The sequence below is a fragment of the Microcebus murinus genome, chromosome 16 (genome assembly GCF_040939455.1).
Source record: "Microcebus murinus isolate Inina chromosome 16, M.murinus_Inina_mat1.0, whole genome shotgun sequence".
NCBI classification, from domain to species: Eukaryota; Metazoa; Chordata; class Mammalia; order Primates; family Cheirogaleidae; genus Microcebus; species Microcebus murinus.
In genome coordinates this window covers 60841103-60856977 of record NC_134119.1, presented here as the reverse complement: position 1 = coordinate 60856977, position 15875 = coordinate 60841103, and the positions used below count along the sequence as shown (strand labels likewise).

At 53.7% G+C, this 15875-nt stretch overlaps 1 protein-coding gene across 1 annotated transcript; it reads left to right on the top strand.

Annotated features, from left to right (window-relative positions):
* Window positions 1-5406: 5406 nt before the first annotated feature.
* On the top strand, window positions 5407-7379 carry LGALS7 (galectin 7). Its single transcript, XM_020283459.2, has 4 exons — window positions 5407-5475; window positions 5863-5942; window positions 6524-6725; window positions 7219-7379. The coding sequence occupies exons 1-4, from the start codon at window positions 5470-5472 to the stop codon at window positions 7330-7332; spliced, it is 402 nt and encodes a 133-aa protein (XP_020139048.1). The 5' UTR covers window positions 5407-5469; the 3' UTR covers window positions 7333-7379.
* The last annotated feature ends 8496 nt before the right edge of the window (window positions 7380-15875 follow it).

Genomic DNA, 15875 nt, shown 5'->3' with positions numbered 1-15875 from the left:
AAAAAAAAAAAAAAAAAAAAAAAGCAAATTGAACCATAGGTAGTTGATCCTTTTTTATTGCTGCATAATATTCCGTTGTATGAATATGCCACCTACAACTCTCATCAGTTGATGGTGAAGGGTGGCGGAATAGGCCCCCCCAAATATGCCACTTTGTCACAAGGATTACTTTGCACCAAAGTCACTTGGGAAACAACAGATACGAAAAGAGCATTCTAATCTCCTCTTTACTTCCTAAAAACAGAACATAAAAACTCCCTGTAGCAGAAGAAAAAGAACATTCTTTGTTTCTTTTTTTTACTTTATTTTTTTCTTTTTCTTTACCTATGAGTGACAAAAACAAAAAAGAACATTCTTTGAAGGAGAGTCATGACGATAATGGACAAACAGACCTTGTTAGGATAATTCTTATCTTCCCCACATAATTTGGTTACTTTGGTACAATTGTGTCTTTTTGTTCAAGGTAATAAAAAAGCATTTAGGCCACTTCTTGGGGTTCTTCATTTCCTTATGAGGACTCCATGTCATGTGTGACTTAAATCTGGGTGCCTTTCTCCTGTTAATATATTTTATTTTTATTTTTTTGAGACAGAGTCTCGCTTTGTTGCCCAGGCTAGAGTGAGTGCCGTGGCGTCAGCCTAGCTTACAGCAACCTCAAACTCCTGGGCTCAAGCGATCCTCCTGCCTCAGCCTCCGGAGTAGCTGGGGCTACAGGCATGCACCATCATGCCCGGCTGATTTTTTCTATATATATTAGTTGGCCAATTAATTTCTTTCTATTTATAGTAGAGACGGGGGTCTCTCTCTTGCTCAGGCTGGTTTCGAACTCCTGACCTCGAGCAATCCGCTCGCCTCGGCCTCCCAGAGTGCTTAGGATTACAGGCTTGAGCCTCTGGGCCTGGCCTGTTAATCTATTTTATATCAGCTTTACTCTCAGGCCCACTTGATACCCCACAAGAGCAGACATAAAGTGTTCTGCAATGGACATTGGGCTGTTTCTACCTTTTGGCTCCTGTGAATAACGCTGCTATGAACATTCTGTGTCCAGTATTTTGTATGAACACGTTTTCACTCCCTCTGGGATGTACCTAGTCCCAAGCGAATCTATGGTAGCAGTACTGACCCCTATCGGTAGCCAACAGAGGTTAATAAATTTCACCCGTAGGGGATGGACATGCTTGAAGCTCTGACTCGTGGTGGAGGAGGGGGAAGGCAATATATGAAACCTAAATATTTGTACCCCCAAAATGTGCTGAAATTAAAAAAAAAAATTAAAAATTGGCCGGGTGTGGTGACTCACGCCTGTAATTCTAGCACTCTGGGAGGCCGAGGCAGGAGGATTGCTTGAGGTCAGGAGTTCGAAACCAGCCTGAGCAAGAGCAACACCCCGTCTCTACTATAAATAAAAAGAAATTAATTGGGCAACTAATATATATAGAAAAAATTAGCCGGGCATGATGGCGCATGCCTGTAGTCCCAGCTACTCGGGAGGCTGAGGCAGGAGGATTGCTTGAGCCCAGGAGTTTGAGGTTGCTGTGAGCTAGGCTGAGGCCATGGCACTCACTCTAGCCTGGGCAACAAAGTGAGACTCTGTCTCAAAAAAAATAAATGAATAAATCAATTTCAACTGGTTGTCCTGTCATTGTGTTTGAATCTGGAACAGTCCTCCACCCTTGTTGGTTTGTATGACACTGACTCCCTTAAAAACAGTTCTAAAAGTCACCACTGTTGGCAAGCTTCATCATTTGGCTAGGGTGTTGGCAAATAGATTTCTTCATCTAAAGGTAAGTTTTTCCATTTGCAGTCGGGACTCTGTGGATGGCTCTCTATTATTAACTGTTTCTTTCATCATCTTTCGCCAAGTGGTTTTAGCGCCCTGTACCCCTGACTGCTGAGGGGTTGCAAGGGGTTCTGAGCCCCCACCCCTTCCTGCTCCACTCGCTGCAATACAGGTTTTTTCTAGCCTGTTCTTCCAGACTCTTCCAGCCTCAGCTCATTACCAAGTTCCAAGCCAATTCCATATTTTCAGGTACTTTTGTATAGCAACAGCCCCACTTCTTAGTACCAATTTTCTGTCTTGGTCCATTTCCTGCTACTGTAATAGAATACTGCAGACTAAGTAATTTATAAAGAAAAGAGATTTAGTTAGCTCACGATTCTGGAGGCTGGGGGTCCAAGAGCGAGGGGACGCATCTGTGACAGCCTTCTTGCTGTGGCTTGCATGGTAGAGGGGCCAGCAAAGGAGAGAGAGAATGAGGCCACATCCTTCCTTTATCAGGGACCCACTCATGGGACAACTAATTCACTCCCACGATAATGGCACTAGACCCACTGGTCAGGGCAGAGCCCTCATGAGCGCACCCTCCACTGTCATTCCATTGGGGATTAAGTTTCCAACACGTGAATTTGGGGGGACACAATCCCACCAAAGCCACACAGTGTACTTGACAGTTTAAGCACTGACATTTGCAAGAATCGCCTTATTACTTAGAAGAGTTATAGGACTCTTATAGGACAAAAGATAAAATAAAAAATTCATAACCTCTAAAATTCTATATACAGCTTAAAATGTGTATTTAAAAGAGTTAAGTTTATAAATGGAACTGCATGCAACAGATAAGACTTCTCCTTTGCCAGGGATTGGATTGTTCTATTTATGTTGTGAGGTTTCAAATGGACATAAAAGCTTAAGGAAAAAAACTCAGATTTTTAAATGTGCTATTTTCCTCATTGCAATGTTAATTTGTAAAACCAAAGGAGTCCCTGAATTACCTTCACTACCTCCTAAAGATATGCAAAACGTCACCAACAAAATGCCACTGACCAGGCCTGAGGTTTTATTTATTTTATTTTATTTTATTTTATTTTATTTTATTTGAGACAGAGTTTCACTTTGTTGCCCAGACTAGAGTGAGTGCCGTGGCATCAGCCTAGCTCACAGCAACCTCAAACTCCTGGGCTCAAGCGATCCCCCTGCCTCAGCCTCCTGAGTAGCTGGGACTACAGGCATGTACCACCATGCCTGGCTAATTTTTTCTATATGTATTAGTTGGCCAATTAATTTCTTTCTATTTATAGGAGAGACGGGGGTCCCGCTCTTGCTCAGTCTGGTTTCGAACTCCTGACCTCAAGCAATCCACCTGGCTCAGCCTCCCAGAGTGCTAGGATTACAGGCGTGAGCCACCACACCCGGCTTGAGCCTGAGGTTTCAAATCCCTACAAACACTTGTGTGCAATTAGCTACTTTTCACCTGAAGTATTTCCCAAAAAATGTCGAAAGTCAAAAACAGCAGTCTGCCCCCTCTCTCTTCACTTTCAGAGCAATTGAACCTTGGTGGCTACTGAACACTCAGGCATGACAGCGTCTTCCTGGGGCAGGAGGAGGGGACACTGTTCCTGGGGCACCAGGAGAATGGATGGAGGAGGGGTGACCCAGGTCTCTGCATTTCTCGAAACTGAACCAACAATTCATTTAAATTGGGACTTTTTTTTTTTTTTATGGGAGTACACCTGGCTAAAAACACAATTGGGAAATAAATATGCTAATCATTTAGAACTGATAAAAGGCTTACAGAAATATCATTTCAGAACTGATAAGAAAGATGATCAACAGGAATGAATAAGAAGCCACCAGGGCAGTCATGGGAAGGCCCAGGCGTCGGGGCTGATAACAGAGCGAAGGCAGAGTCCTGGCCCGTCGCCACCGGCAGGCTGGGACTGGCAGCGGGAGGGCCTGTGAAGTCACATCCACACTGAGAGACGAGCATGAACGTGTGTCAGTGAGACACAGCAGCAAGGTACAGAGGAGGCACGCGGAACTGTACGGAGCGTGTTCTTGGTGACGGACGAGAGAGTCAGGAGGATGGAGGGGCAGTTCCCGGGAAGCGACAGCTCTGGGCTGCTGGGTCACACCCTGTATGTGGCCCTGCTGTCCTCTCTCTGTGCCTGAGAGGGGCCCTTGGCACAGAGAGCCCAGCTGGAGCCCAGGGCCTGGCCTTCCCTGCAGTGTGGCCTGGGCTCACAGCTGCCCCTGTGTAAGCCTCGGTTTTGTCCTCTGCAAAATGGGGCTGTTCCCAGTCCCCACCAAAGGCAGCTGCCCAGCCTCCCTCTGTGAGCTCCGGCTCCCCGCAGTGGACCCCAGCTCCGGGGCAGGGGCGTGTGGCAGAGCGAGAGAGCCTGGCAGGCCCGGCACTGGGGAGGGGTGATGGAGGAGGGTCTGAGTCTGGTCACCTCCACTCAGACTTTCCATGGCCAGCCTGCACCGGCCCTGGCCTCCCTGCCACCGGCTGGGTACAGCTGGGTGGGGCAGTGAGGGTGGTGCTGGCAAAGGTCCAGGAGGCTGCTCAGCTCCCACACCATCCCTGCCTTCCAGAAATGTCTTTTAGCCCCGTCCCCCATGCCCCAGCCCCACTTCCGCAACCAGAGACTCTTCCAGAGCCTTGGGCCCAAGGGGGCAGTAAGGAGCCACAGGGAGGATCTACACTCTGTTCTATTTCGGTCTGTGTGGTGATGAGGTATCCCCAGGACACCCAACCCCAGAGTCCCCTTCACCCTGACCTACAGACCTGCAAACTTGCTGGGACGGTGGAGGCAGTGTTGGGAGGACAAAGAGAAATGGGCCAGGAAAACATGGCGGGCTGGGGTGGGGGGTGGGGAAGAGACTGAGATTCCCAAGACACAGAGAACAGGAGAGAAGCTTCTAGAGAGGAACAAAGCCAGAGATGCACAGGGTGCCGCACAGCTTGTCCCTTTGGGCAAATCGCTTCCCCTTTCAGGCCGCAGTTTCCCCCTCTGGAGGCTGCGGTGGTCGCCGCTCCTCCTCGTAGAACTGCGGGCGGTGCTCAGGGATTTCCCGCATGTCCTAGGCAGCCTGGACCTTGAGAAAGGGCCCATTGTCATAGTCTGTCGCTGCCTTTCAGCCTTGTCTACTGAGGCCCTGCCACGAGCCTGGCACACCCAGAGTTGGGATGCAGGGGTGACCAGCGGAGCAGCAGCCCTGCCCTCTGGAGCTGCCCTGTCCCCACTGTGGGGCTTGGCGATGGCCCTAGCACAGGGCCCAGGCCGGGACTGGCGCGGAGACACCCTCAGCCCCAGGCGGGAGGCTCCGGAGTCGCAGCCCCAGCTGGGCCTTCAGGACGCGGCATGTCTCTGTGCCAGGCGAGCAGAAGAGCTAACTCTGCCCCAGGCTGGCGGAGCACACCCACCTTTCCTCGTGTGCTGTGATCATGATTGCTGTGAACTGTCCCTGTCACTGGGGGCTCACAGGAGAGGGCAGGGCCCCTGGGACCCTCAGGGAGTGGGGCAGGGCCCCAGCAAGAGGGAGCCGCAGCAGCCTCGCCAGCCTTGCCCGGGGCCAGGGTCGTGCCAGGTGTGGGTGGCGGTGGGAGGGGCGGTGAGTCATCCATCCCGTCTGCCTTATTAAGGTCCCGCACTCTCACCACCACCACTGCTGCCTGTCCCGTCGCAGCCATGGCGGTAAGCTCCTGGGTGCCGCAGGGCCCAGGATGGGCCACGTGGGCGGGGGCTGGGGCCTGGCAGCGGGCTGCCATGGCAACGGAGACAGTGGGCACGGGGGTGAGCTGTGGGTTGTGCCGGGCTGAGGTGTCTGGGGTGACCCGCCACATCACGCTGGTCCCCATCTCCCTCCTGGTGGCTTCCTCTTGGTCCCTCAACATTTTTCTTTTTTTCTCCTGCTCTCCCCATCCCTTTCCCTGTCTGTCTCCCTCTCTCCCTCCTTCCCGTGATCTCGTCTCTTCCACTGTTTTCTGCTGGTGTCCGTCCTGGTCTGTTCCACCCAGCGTGACCCGCCTTCCGTGTCCCTGTCCCCCTGGCTCACGATGTCCCCACACCCCGCTCTTGCAGAACAGGACCTCACTGCCCGAGGGCCTCCGCCCAGGCACCGTGCTCAGACTGCGAGGCTTCGTCCCTGACAAGGCTGGCAGGTGAGACCCAGGCCCCAGGGCTAAGGGGGGCGGATCCACACTGAGCTCACCCCGGTTCCTGCAGCCAGAGATGGGGGCCTTGGGGCCATCTCTGCCACCAGAGTCCTGCCATCCCCAGGCCAATCCTGACCCTGTGAGCCCGATGGATCCGCTTAGCTGTCGACGCCCGTGGGCCTCAGGCCCCCACGACTCCCTAAGAATATGGGGTCCAGGGCATGCCCTGTTCCTACATAGAGTCCTGTGACCCCCCTGAGTCCCTGGCACTGTGGAAATGTGCCCGAGTCCTGAGAACCCCAGACACTGGGGCGCCTTGCCACTCAATACTCTCTGGGGACCTTGGTGCCATCTGAAATGAGAGGGTCTCCCGAAAATACTGGGGTCCCCGCTATTGTCCCCCATCCTCTGGGAGCTGAGGGTTCCCTGGGACCCCGGGCACCCTGGCCATTGGTGCAAAATGCTTCCCTCTACGGTGTGTGGCGTCTTCGGGTCCCCGCCCATCAGCGGGTCCCCTGGCAATGGGGAGGCCCGGTCCAAGGGTCTGGGCGGTTCCTGAGCCGCGACGCCACCGCCCGCGCTTCCAGGTTCCACGTGAACCTGCTGTGCAGCGAGGAGCAGGGCGCGGACGCGGCCCTGCACTTCAACCCGCGGCTGGACGAGTCCGCCGTCGTCTTCAACAGCCTGGAGCAGGGCGCCTGGGGCCGGGAGGAGCGCGGCCCGGGCATCCCCTTCCAGCGCGGGCAGCCCTTCGAGGTGCTGCTCATCGCCACGGACGACGGCTTCAAGGTGCGTCCCTGCCCCAGGGCGCCGCGCGCCCAGCCCGGGCCAGCAGCAGAGGGCGCGGGACGCAGGGCGGGGCGCTCCGGGAGGTGGGCGGGGCCGGGGCGGAGGGGGCGGGGCCGGGGCGGGCGGGGCCGTCCCCTCGCCCTGTCGCCCGCGCACGCGCATCCGGAGGAGGCGAGCGGGAGCCGCGCCCCGGGTGGCGGTGCGGGCGGAAGGCTGGCGCAGGGCTGCCGCCACCCAGGCCTTAAGCGACTCAGGTCCGTGCGGCCGCGCTCCTGTGGCGGGAGTGACAACCCAGCGATCCTAGCGGCCACCGCAGCACTGACAAAGCACGTGTTTACGGTGGCCAGCAGTGAACTCGCGAGAATTCGCGACAAGACGTCCTAATTAACAACAGCCCCGTTTTCCCACTGGGGAAACTGAGGCCCAGGGCGGTGGGTGACTTCCCCGCGTCAGGCAGCGCAGGCCCGAGCCCTGACTCCGCCCTCGCCCGCAGGCCGTGGTCGGGGACGCGCAGTTCCACCACTTCCGCCACCGGATGCCGCCGGCGCGCGTGCGCCTGGTGGAGGTGGGCGGGGACGTGCAGCTGGAGTCGCTGAAGATCTTCTGAGGGACGCGGGCGGCCCGCGCTCGTGGCAAATAAAGCTTAAGCCTGTGGCGCTCCTGTGTCCGTGTCCCTTTCCAATAGATGAGAAACGTGAGGTTCGGGGAGGCGAAGACGGTGACTCGGGGCCACACAGCGAATGCGTTGCCCAGGCGGGATTTGAACCCGCAGGTGCTCAGGACCGTCTCTGTCAGGGAGGGCCTTGGAGGGTCGCGCTCTGGGAGTCGGCGGCCTGGGGCTCACGTCGCGGCAGCGCTCTTACACACAGGCCGGGCGGGACGGGAGTGGGCTGGGCGGCCGGGCGGGGCGGGGAGGCGTCACGGCACGCCTGGGCGTCCCCGCCCCCGTGGAGCTGATGGCGCCACATGAGCACGCCTGCGCGAAGAACAAGCGAGTCCCCGCGTTTCTGGTCACTTGCGGGCTCCACACGCCCGCGGGGAAAGGGTGTCACATATCCCCGGTTCCTGTGTCCCCGGCCCCTCTCCATGTCCTGTCCCCGTCTTCTCCCCTAGACTCCGGCCCCTGGCGGGCGAGGCCGGGGACCCGACGGGCGTTGTCGGGCTCCGCGCCAGTCCCGGAGCTGGGACCGGTCCCCGCCCGGCACCCTCGGGGCAGACGCCAGGGCAGCGACAGTGGCTCCGCGGTCGGTGCGGGACGCGGAGGGCCGACTCCGGGTCCCCGCCTCCGTCGCGGGCCCTCGTCCTCACGTTCGCCTGTCTCGTCCGGTGGCGGCGCGGACCCCGTGCCTCCCCCTGGCGGCCGGGACGCGGAGCGCAGGGCCCGCGGGCGGCAAGTGCGGCCCCGACCGCCAGGGGTGACTTTCGGGTCTCGGGGTCCCAGGGGTCCGGTTCGCGGCGGGACGGGGCCGGGACCCTGGGCGCCCGCAGCCCCGCACCCTGGCGACGCCTCTGCGGCGCCGCTCACGTCTCAGCCCCAGATGGAGGAGTCGGCCTGGGGGCGGCGACCCAAAGCTGCACGCTGGGTCTCAGGCCTGTTTTTCTGGAACATTCCTCGGAAGCCACGCCTTGATGGGACGTGCCCAGGGCCTCGGGCCCAGATTCTGGGCGTCGTGTGCCCGACCCCCTGGCGGCCGCTGCAGCGGTTGCGGCTGGGACCGAGGTGGGGGCGGGAAGCCGGGGCGGTTCCTGGCTTCGCCTGGGTCCGACTGTGGAGTCGCGTGGGGCGACCAGGACCCGATGGTCACTGCCCCGGCACCCGCCAGCTGGGTGCCCATTGTGTGCCCGTCCCTGAGAACGTCTGGGTTTCCTAGTTCTCCAGGGCTGCCTATTGAATGAGTTGATTTTCATTTTATTTGGTTGTGTCAAGTTTTAAATATTAATTTCTTTTGAAAAAATAGCATGCATATGGTACAAATTTCAAAATATACAGTGAAAAGTAAGACATTGTTAGGATGTGAAATCCATAGGTTTGGGGGGGGGAGAAAGAATTCTTAGTGATTAGGATACACAGAAGTAAAGGTTTATTTATTTTCCTGAGATAGAAAGAGAGAGAGAGTGGCGATGACACAGAGGGAGGAAAGAAATGCCGGGTGGCCGGGGAAAGTTGCTTGGTGCTTTTACTTTATTTATTTTATTTTTTTTAAGGAACCAAGTTTTCTGCTATGCTTGGTGCTTTTAAAAGATAGAAATGGCTTTTATTTTCTGTGCTACAGGGGACTGAGAACAAAAGTGGCCGGGAAGTTGCTGTTTTGGCTTTTTCTGTTTCTCCCCGAGCAGACTGACAGCCGAAATCAATTTCTTCTTTCTTCTTCATAGCGGGAGGCACCCGGTGCTGTCTGTCCCTTGTTGGGGAGGCAGGGAAAACTGTCGCCCCTATTGTCCGAGGAGTGCTAGGCTGGGAAGGAACTCAGATAACAAGTTAGGCTACACGTGGTTTAATTAAACAAAGGGTAGTTTTGTTGTGAGTTTATTTCTCTTTCTGTTTGATAGTTTATTTTTAGGTTACTAGTAAGGCCACCTTTCAGTTATTGGCACAAGTAGTGACACTTGTGCCTTCAGAGTAGACAGCAGAGATCCCTATGCCTTAATGTCCTCATTTTCATCATTTTCTGACACTGCCCATGTTGGGGACTGTGCTTGGTTGTGGAAAATACACAGTATTTGGAGGTGTCAAGGCAGCATGTTGGTGACTTATTTTCTTTCTTTCTTTCTTCCTTCCTTCCTTCCTTCCTTCCTTCCTTCCTTCCTTCCTTCCTTCCTTCCTTCCTTCCTTCCTTCCTTCCTTCCTTCCTTCCTTTCTTCCTTTCTTTCTTTCTTTCTTTTCTTTCCTTTTTTTTTTTTTTTTGAGACAGTCTCACTCTATTGCCCAAGCTAGAGTGCCGTGGTATCAGCCTAGCTCACAGCAACCTCAAACTCCTGGGCTCAAGCGATCCTCCTGCCTCAGCCTCTGGAGTAGCTGGGACTACAGGGCATGCGCCACCAGGCCCGGCTAATGTGTTTTCTATATATATTAGTTGGCCAATTAATTTCTTTCTATTTATAGTAGAGACGGGGTCTCGCTCTTGCTCAGGTTGGTTTCGAACTCCTGACCTTGAGCAATCCGCCTGCCTCGGCCTCCCAGAGTGCTAGGATTACAGGCTTGAGCCACTGGGCTCGGCCTGGGTTGTTTTTTTTTTTTAAATATCAACTTTATTGAGGTGTAATTTACATACAATAAAATTCATCCTTTCTTTCCTTTTTTTTTTTTTTTGAGACAGAGTCTTGCTCTGTCGCCAGGTAGAGTTCAGTGGCATCATCGTAGCTCACTGCAACCTCAGACTCCTGGGCTCAAGAAGTCATCTTGCCTCAGCATCCAGAGTAGCTGGGACTACAGGCACCCACCAGTTTGCCTGGCTAATTTTTTTATTTTTAGTAGAGACAGGGTCTCGCTCTTGCTCAGGCTGGTCTCGAACTCCTGGGCTCAAGCAGTCCTCCTGCCTTGTCCTCCCAGAGTGCTAGGATTACAGGCGTGAGCCACCACGCCCAGCCTGAATCCAGCAAGAATCTGCCCCTCTCCCGGGTGGCCCTGGCCAATGACTGATGGCGCCAGGACACAAAGGTCTGACCCCTTTGCCTCACTTTGGGAAATGGCTTAGTTTAATCCCAGCTCCAGAGGTCTCGTGGCATGGCGGAAGGTGTCCTTGGGATAGATTTTCTCTCCAGCCAGCTCTGCCCTCCCCGTTGCCTTCCTCCTTATCTCCCCCAACCCAATCCTTCTGCATGCAACTGTCTCAGGGTCTGTTTCTAAGGAGCCCGGCCCAAGACACAGGGGGAAGTAGCCATAAGTGTCACTTTTCCCAAGCTTCCAGGGCCACCTGCCAGCCTCTGAACAAAAGCCAAGCAGGCAATGACTACGAGGGCTTCAACTGTTTATCTTTGAGAAACACCAGATTCTCAATTAATTAGCACGATGGATATTAGACATGGGTTTTCATTTGTGCATTTAGTGGCTTATTAATTATCACAGTGGGTGTTAAAAAGGAGTTCTTACTGGTGCAATTGCTAGCATGCAATGTTGGCTGAAATATTTTCTTTTCTTTCTTTCTCTTTATTATTTTAACATATTATGGGGATACAAGTGTTATGGTTACATATATTGCCCATGCCCTCCTCCCCCCTGGCTGAAATATTTTCGATACTTGCCACTGTTGTTTGAACAGCGAAAGTTCCCGAAAGAGTTCTGACACATATGCGGACATTTTTTTTTTAAAGGGCACACACAAGGCCGGGCGCGGTGGCTCACGCCTGTAATCCTAGCTCTCTGGGAGGCCGAGATGGGCGGATTGCTCGAGGTCAGGAGTTCGAAACCAGCCTGAGCAAGAGCGAGACCTCGTCTCTACTATAAATAGAAAGAAATTAATTGGCCAACTAATATATATAGAAAAAATTAGCCGGGCATGGTGGCGCATGCCTGTAGTCCCAGCTACTCGGGAGGCTGAGGCAGGAGGATCGCTTGAGCCCAGGAGTTTGAGGTTGCTGTGAGCTAGGCTGATGCCACGGCACTCACTCTAGCCTGGGCAACAAAGCAAGACTCTGTCTCAAAAAAAATAAAATAAAATAAAAAATAAAGGGCACACATAAGAGCTTTGTTATTGACCAAAATCATAGAACTTTAAAATGCTGTTTTAAAGAACCAAAACAACACAAATGTATGCGGGCATTTAATACATAGGCCTTGCTCTGAAACTGGTAAGTGAAGGGAAAAGAGCTGGGCGCGGTGGCTCACGCCTGTAATCCTAGCACTCTGGGAGGCCAAGGAGGGAGAATCACTTGAGGTCAGGAGTTTGAGACCAGCCTGAGCAAGAGTGAGACCCCCCATCTCTACTAAAATAGAAAAATTGGCCAGGCAGTAGTCCCAGCTACTCGGGAGGCTGAGGCAGGAGGATCGCTTGAGCCCAGGAGTTTGAGGTTGCTGTGAGCTAGGCTGACCCCTCTGTACTCTACCTGGGGCGACAGTGAGATTATCTCAAAAAAAAAAAAAAAAAAAGAATGGAAAAACAAACACCACCCGTACTCTCTAATAATTTGGAACTAATTGATGGGCACACATGGGCACAGAGAGAAGTAAAAGTCATTAGAAACCAAGAAGGGGGAGGGAACGGAGGGGAGGAGTAAAAACCCACCTGATAGGCCCGGCGCGGTGGCTCACGCCTGTAATCCTAGCACTCTGGGAGGCCGAGGCAGGCCGATTGCTCGAGGTCAGAAGTTCAAAACCAGCCTGAGCAAGAGCGAGACACCGTGTCTACTATAAATAGAAAGAAATTAATTGGCCAACTAATATATATGGAAAAAATTAGCCGGGCATGGTGGCGCATGCCTGTAGTCCCAGCTACTCGGGAGGCTGAGGCAGAAGGATCGCTTGAGCCCAGGAGTTTGAGGCTGCAGTAAGCTATGGTGGCGCCACTGCACTCCAACCTGGGTGACACTGATAACCTCTCTTTTTTTTTTTTTGAGACAGAGTCTCGCTTTGTTGCCCAGGCTAGAGTGAATGCCGTGGCGTCAGCCTCACTCCTCGTGGCTGGGACTACAGGCGCTCGCCACCATGCCTGGCTGATTTTAAAACGTTTTAGAGGGGGGAGGGGGGATGGGGCAATATTTGTAACCCTAACAGTATTTGTACCTCCATAATATGATGAAATAAAAGGAAAAAAATAAAAAATAATAAAGTAAAATAAAATAAAACTTTTTAGAGAGAGGGTCTCACTATGTTGCCCAGGCTGGTCTCAAACTCACGGGCTCAAGCGATCCACCCTCCTCTCCGCCTCCCAGGGTGCTGTGACTGTGGGGGTTACGGGGGTGAGCCGCCCCTCCTGGCCTTCAAAGCACTCTTTAAAAGAACAGCAGCACGCCGTGGGTAGGCTGCTGAAGGTGGCTCTGCCGGTCCACACCGTGTTTGCAAGATTCACTCATCGGGCGGGGCACGGTGGCTTGTGGGGACAGGGCCTGGAGGAAGGGGTGGATGGATGGAAGGAACGTGAGCAGGTGGATGAAGGATCAGGAGAAAACACCTGCCCGAAGCTGCCTGTCTGCTGTGTGCGAAGGGCAGATGAAAACAGCTGACCCGTGTGGACGTTGTTAAAGAAATCAGCAAACGCCCCTGGCCCCTTGCACGTGTCCTTGATGGTAAATACGGGGAGGACCTTAGCTGGGGACGCCATTTTTTCTTGCAGACGTTGGTCTCTTCTCTCCCTGTAAATGCTGTGTTTATTCCTTTGCTACTGAGCGCGGGAGCGAAAAGCTGCCACTACCAGTGGTGACCCCGATGTGACTCGGGAATCTGCGCATCCAGTGAGCGTTTTTGTGGCCCGGTCTCCAAGCGACCATCCTGCCATTTGGGAAGGGGACCGACGGGTAGTTCAGAGCGGGTTTCTAACACGGGGCAGCACCTGACAAAAGATCAGCGAATTTCTCTGCGCACTTCGCGACAGTCCTTAGAGGCTGCCCGGTGTTCCTTTGCGACAACTCTGCAAGGTGAGACAGCGTCGCCCCTGGCACGGTAGACTTAGAGCCCTGGGAGCAAGTAGGGAAGGTTTTTAAGAAGAATTTGGGGCAGGGGGTTCCAGTGCCCCTTGCCATGTTAATTACATGGAGCCTGGTGCCAACAGCCACCAGCTGACTCCCTCACGTGTTCCTGAGGGTTCCGACCCATTGGAACCCGCTTGGCCAAGAAGGAGCAAGCGTCCCTGCCAGAAAATTCCCAAATCCTGAGCCACCATCGCCTTATGCGGCTCACCAGGAGGAACAGCTACCTCCTCCTCCTTCTCCTCTTCCTCTGAAAGGGGATTTCTCTTCCTCCCCTGGCAAACCATCTGCATTTTAACATTGCCTACAAGAGGGCCAATCTTTATGGGGACGAGATTTGCTAGAACAATGGAATCTTCTAGCTACCCAGCCTTTTCAATAGGGGCCACTGCTCAGGTGCATCCAATACGACCCACACCTTTACAATGGACGACTAATTCACCCATCTGGATACAGCAGTGGCCCATTAAGCAGGATAAATTAAAACATTTAAAATTTCTTGTCCAGGACCAACTTAAAGCAGGACATATAGACCCTTCCCCGAGCCCATGGAATACTCCTGTATTGGTCATACTAAACAAAATTAGTGTTTACTACAAGACCTAAGAGATCTTGTGTTTTTTTGTTTGTTTTTGAGACAGAGTCTCACTCTGTTGCCCGGGCTAGAGTGAGTGCCGTGGCGTCAGCCTAGCTCACAGCAACCTCAAACTCCTGGCTCAAGCAATCCTGCCTCAGCCTCCTGAGTAACTGGGACTACAGGCATGAGCCACCATGCCCGGCTAATTTTTTGTATATATATTTTAGTTGGTCAATTAATTTTTATTTATAGTAGAGATGGGGGGAGGGGTCCTCACTCTTTCTCAGGCTGGTTTCGAACTCCTGACCTCGAGCAATCCGCCCGCCTTGGCCTCCTAGAATGCTGGGATTACAGGCGTGAGCCGCATCGCCCGGCCTACCTAAGAGCTCTTAATGCTATTGCAGTCTCGATGGGACCACTACAATCCTGCCTTCCCCAGCTGTCATTAATTCCAAGAGATTGGCCTTTGATTCTAATTGAGTTAACACGGGGGAGGGGACATGTTCAAACTTCTACAGGTCCCCAGTGGTTCCCTTCCAGATGAGTTTGCCTACATCACTAGCTAAACGAATCAACCCAACAACTCGATTCCACAAATGAAACGTGTCTCCTCCAGCCACCGCCATCAGGGTCACCCTGAGACAGACACGTAACACCATGACAGTGCCCGGGATCACGTGGGGTCAATTGAGACAACTAGAGAGACAAGCCTCAGCTATGATGACACAGTTGGGGGCTCCTCCTACCCCGGGGAACGCTTTTCTGGTGTGTTTGGCTATTGCTGCTGTGGGGGCGTCTCAGTGGCACAACAAGAAAGGTATTTCCCCCCCCTTCGTGTGAAGTAGGGTGAGGCAATTAGCGAACAGCACACATCTGTTTATACTCTTACCTCCGGTTATCTCTTGGGGTGTGAAGAAAGGCAAAAGGGAGGTGGGTTGCGCAGGGATCGCGCAGAATTCAAAGAAAATTAATCACTTCAAAGGTCAGCTCATGGCCAGCGCGTAATTAGTTTGTGCCTTGCTAGGGCCCTTTGGGGGGGGGGATAAAAAGCACCCCGCAATTCAGGTCGGGGTCCTTGCCCAAGGAGAGCGACCACTGCGTTGGTGCTCTGGGGCTTGGACCCTGGCTAGCCAGAAAATAAACCTCCTCTTGTGTGATTGCATCCTCGATGTCTCTGCTTTTCTGTCCGGTGGGGCTGTGGAAGGTCGGTCCCTAACATTTGGGGGCTCGTCCGGGATTCGCCTTCCCCACAGACTCCCAGATAGAACTCAGGGCTGAGGGAGGAGTGTGAAAATCCACCCCGGACTAGCCGGGTGTGGTGTTGGGCAAGGGACGCGGAATCCCCTTGCAGGACCCCGGATCAGGACGCCGGCACAGGACCTAGGCGGACGCGCTGGTGGGTCGCCGGTCGGAGCCAGGCGGAGACGTCCTCTGGCCCCGTTGGGACTCCGGAGCTGACCTTGTAGCCTAGGGCTCGGTCAGGAGGATACCGGGGAGCAGGTCCGGACCAGGTTAGGTTTATTGTTAATTCGTTTTCCGTATGTTATCTGTCGTCTGTCTCGTTTGTCGCCGGCTTTTGTGTTCTGTCTGAATGAATGGGTTTTGTGAGTGAGGTTGTTGATTCCACAGGCCCACGCTAAGACCCGTGAGGAGACATCGGAGTGCCGAGGACTGGAATTGACTAGATCAAAACCGGAGCCGGTACTTCCTTATAGTTGCTTGTCTTACGCCACCATGGGACAAGCCATGACAACGCCCCTTTCCCTTGTACTGGGCCACTTTAGAGATGTAAAGGACAGGGCCCGTAATCTGTCCTTAGAGATTAAGAAGGGTAAATTGGTCACCTTATGCGAAGCCGAATGGCCCATGTTCAATGTCGGGTGGCCTAAGGAAGGGTCCTTTGACAGGACCGTGGTTGAGAAGGTAAAAGAGAAAATCTTTGGGCATCCTGG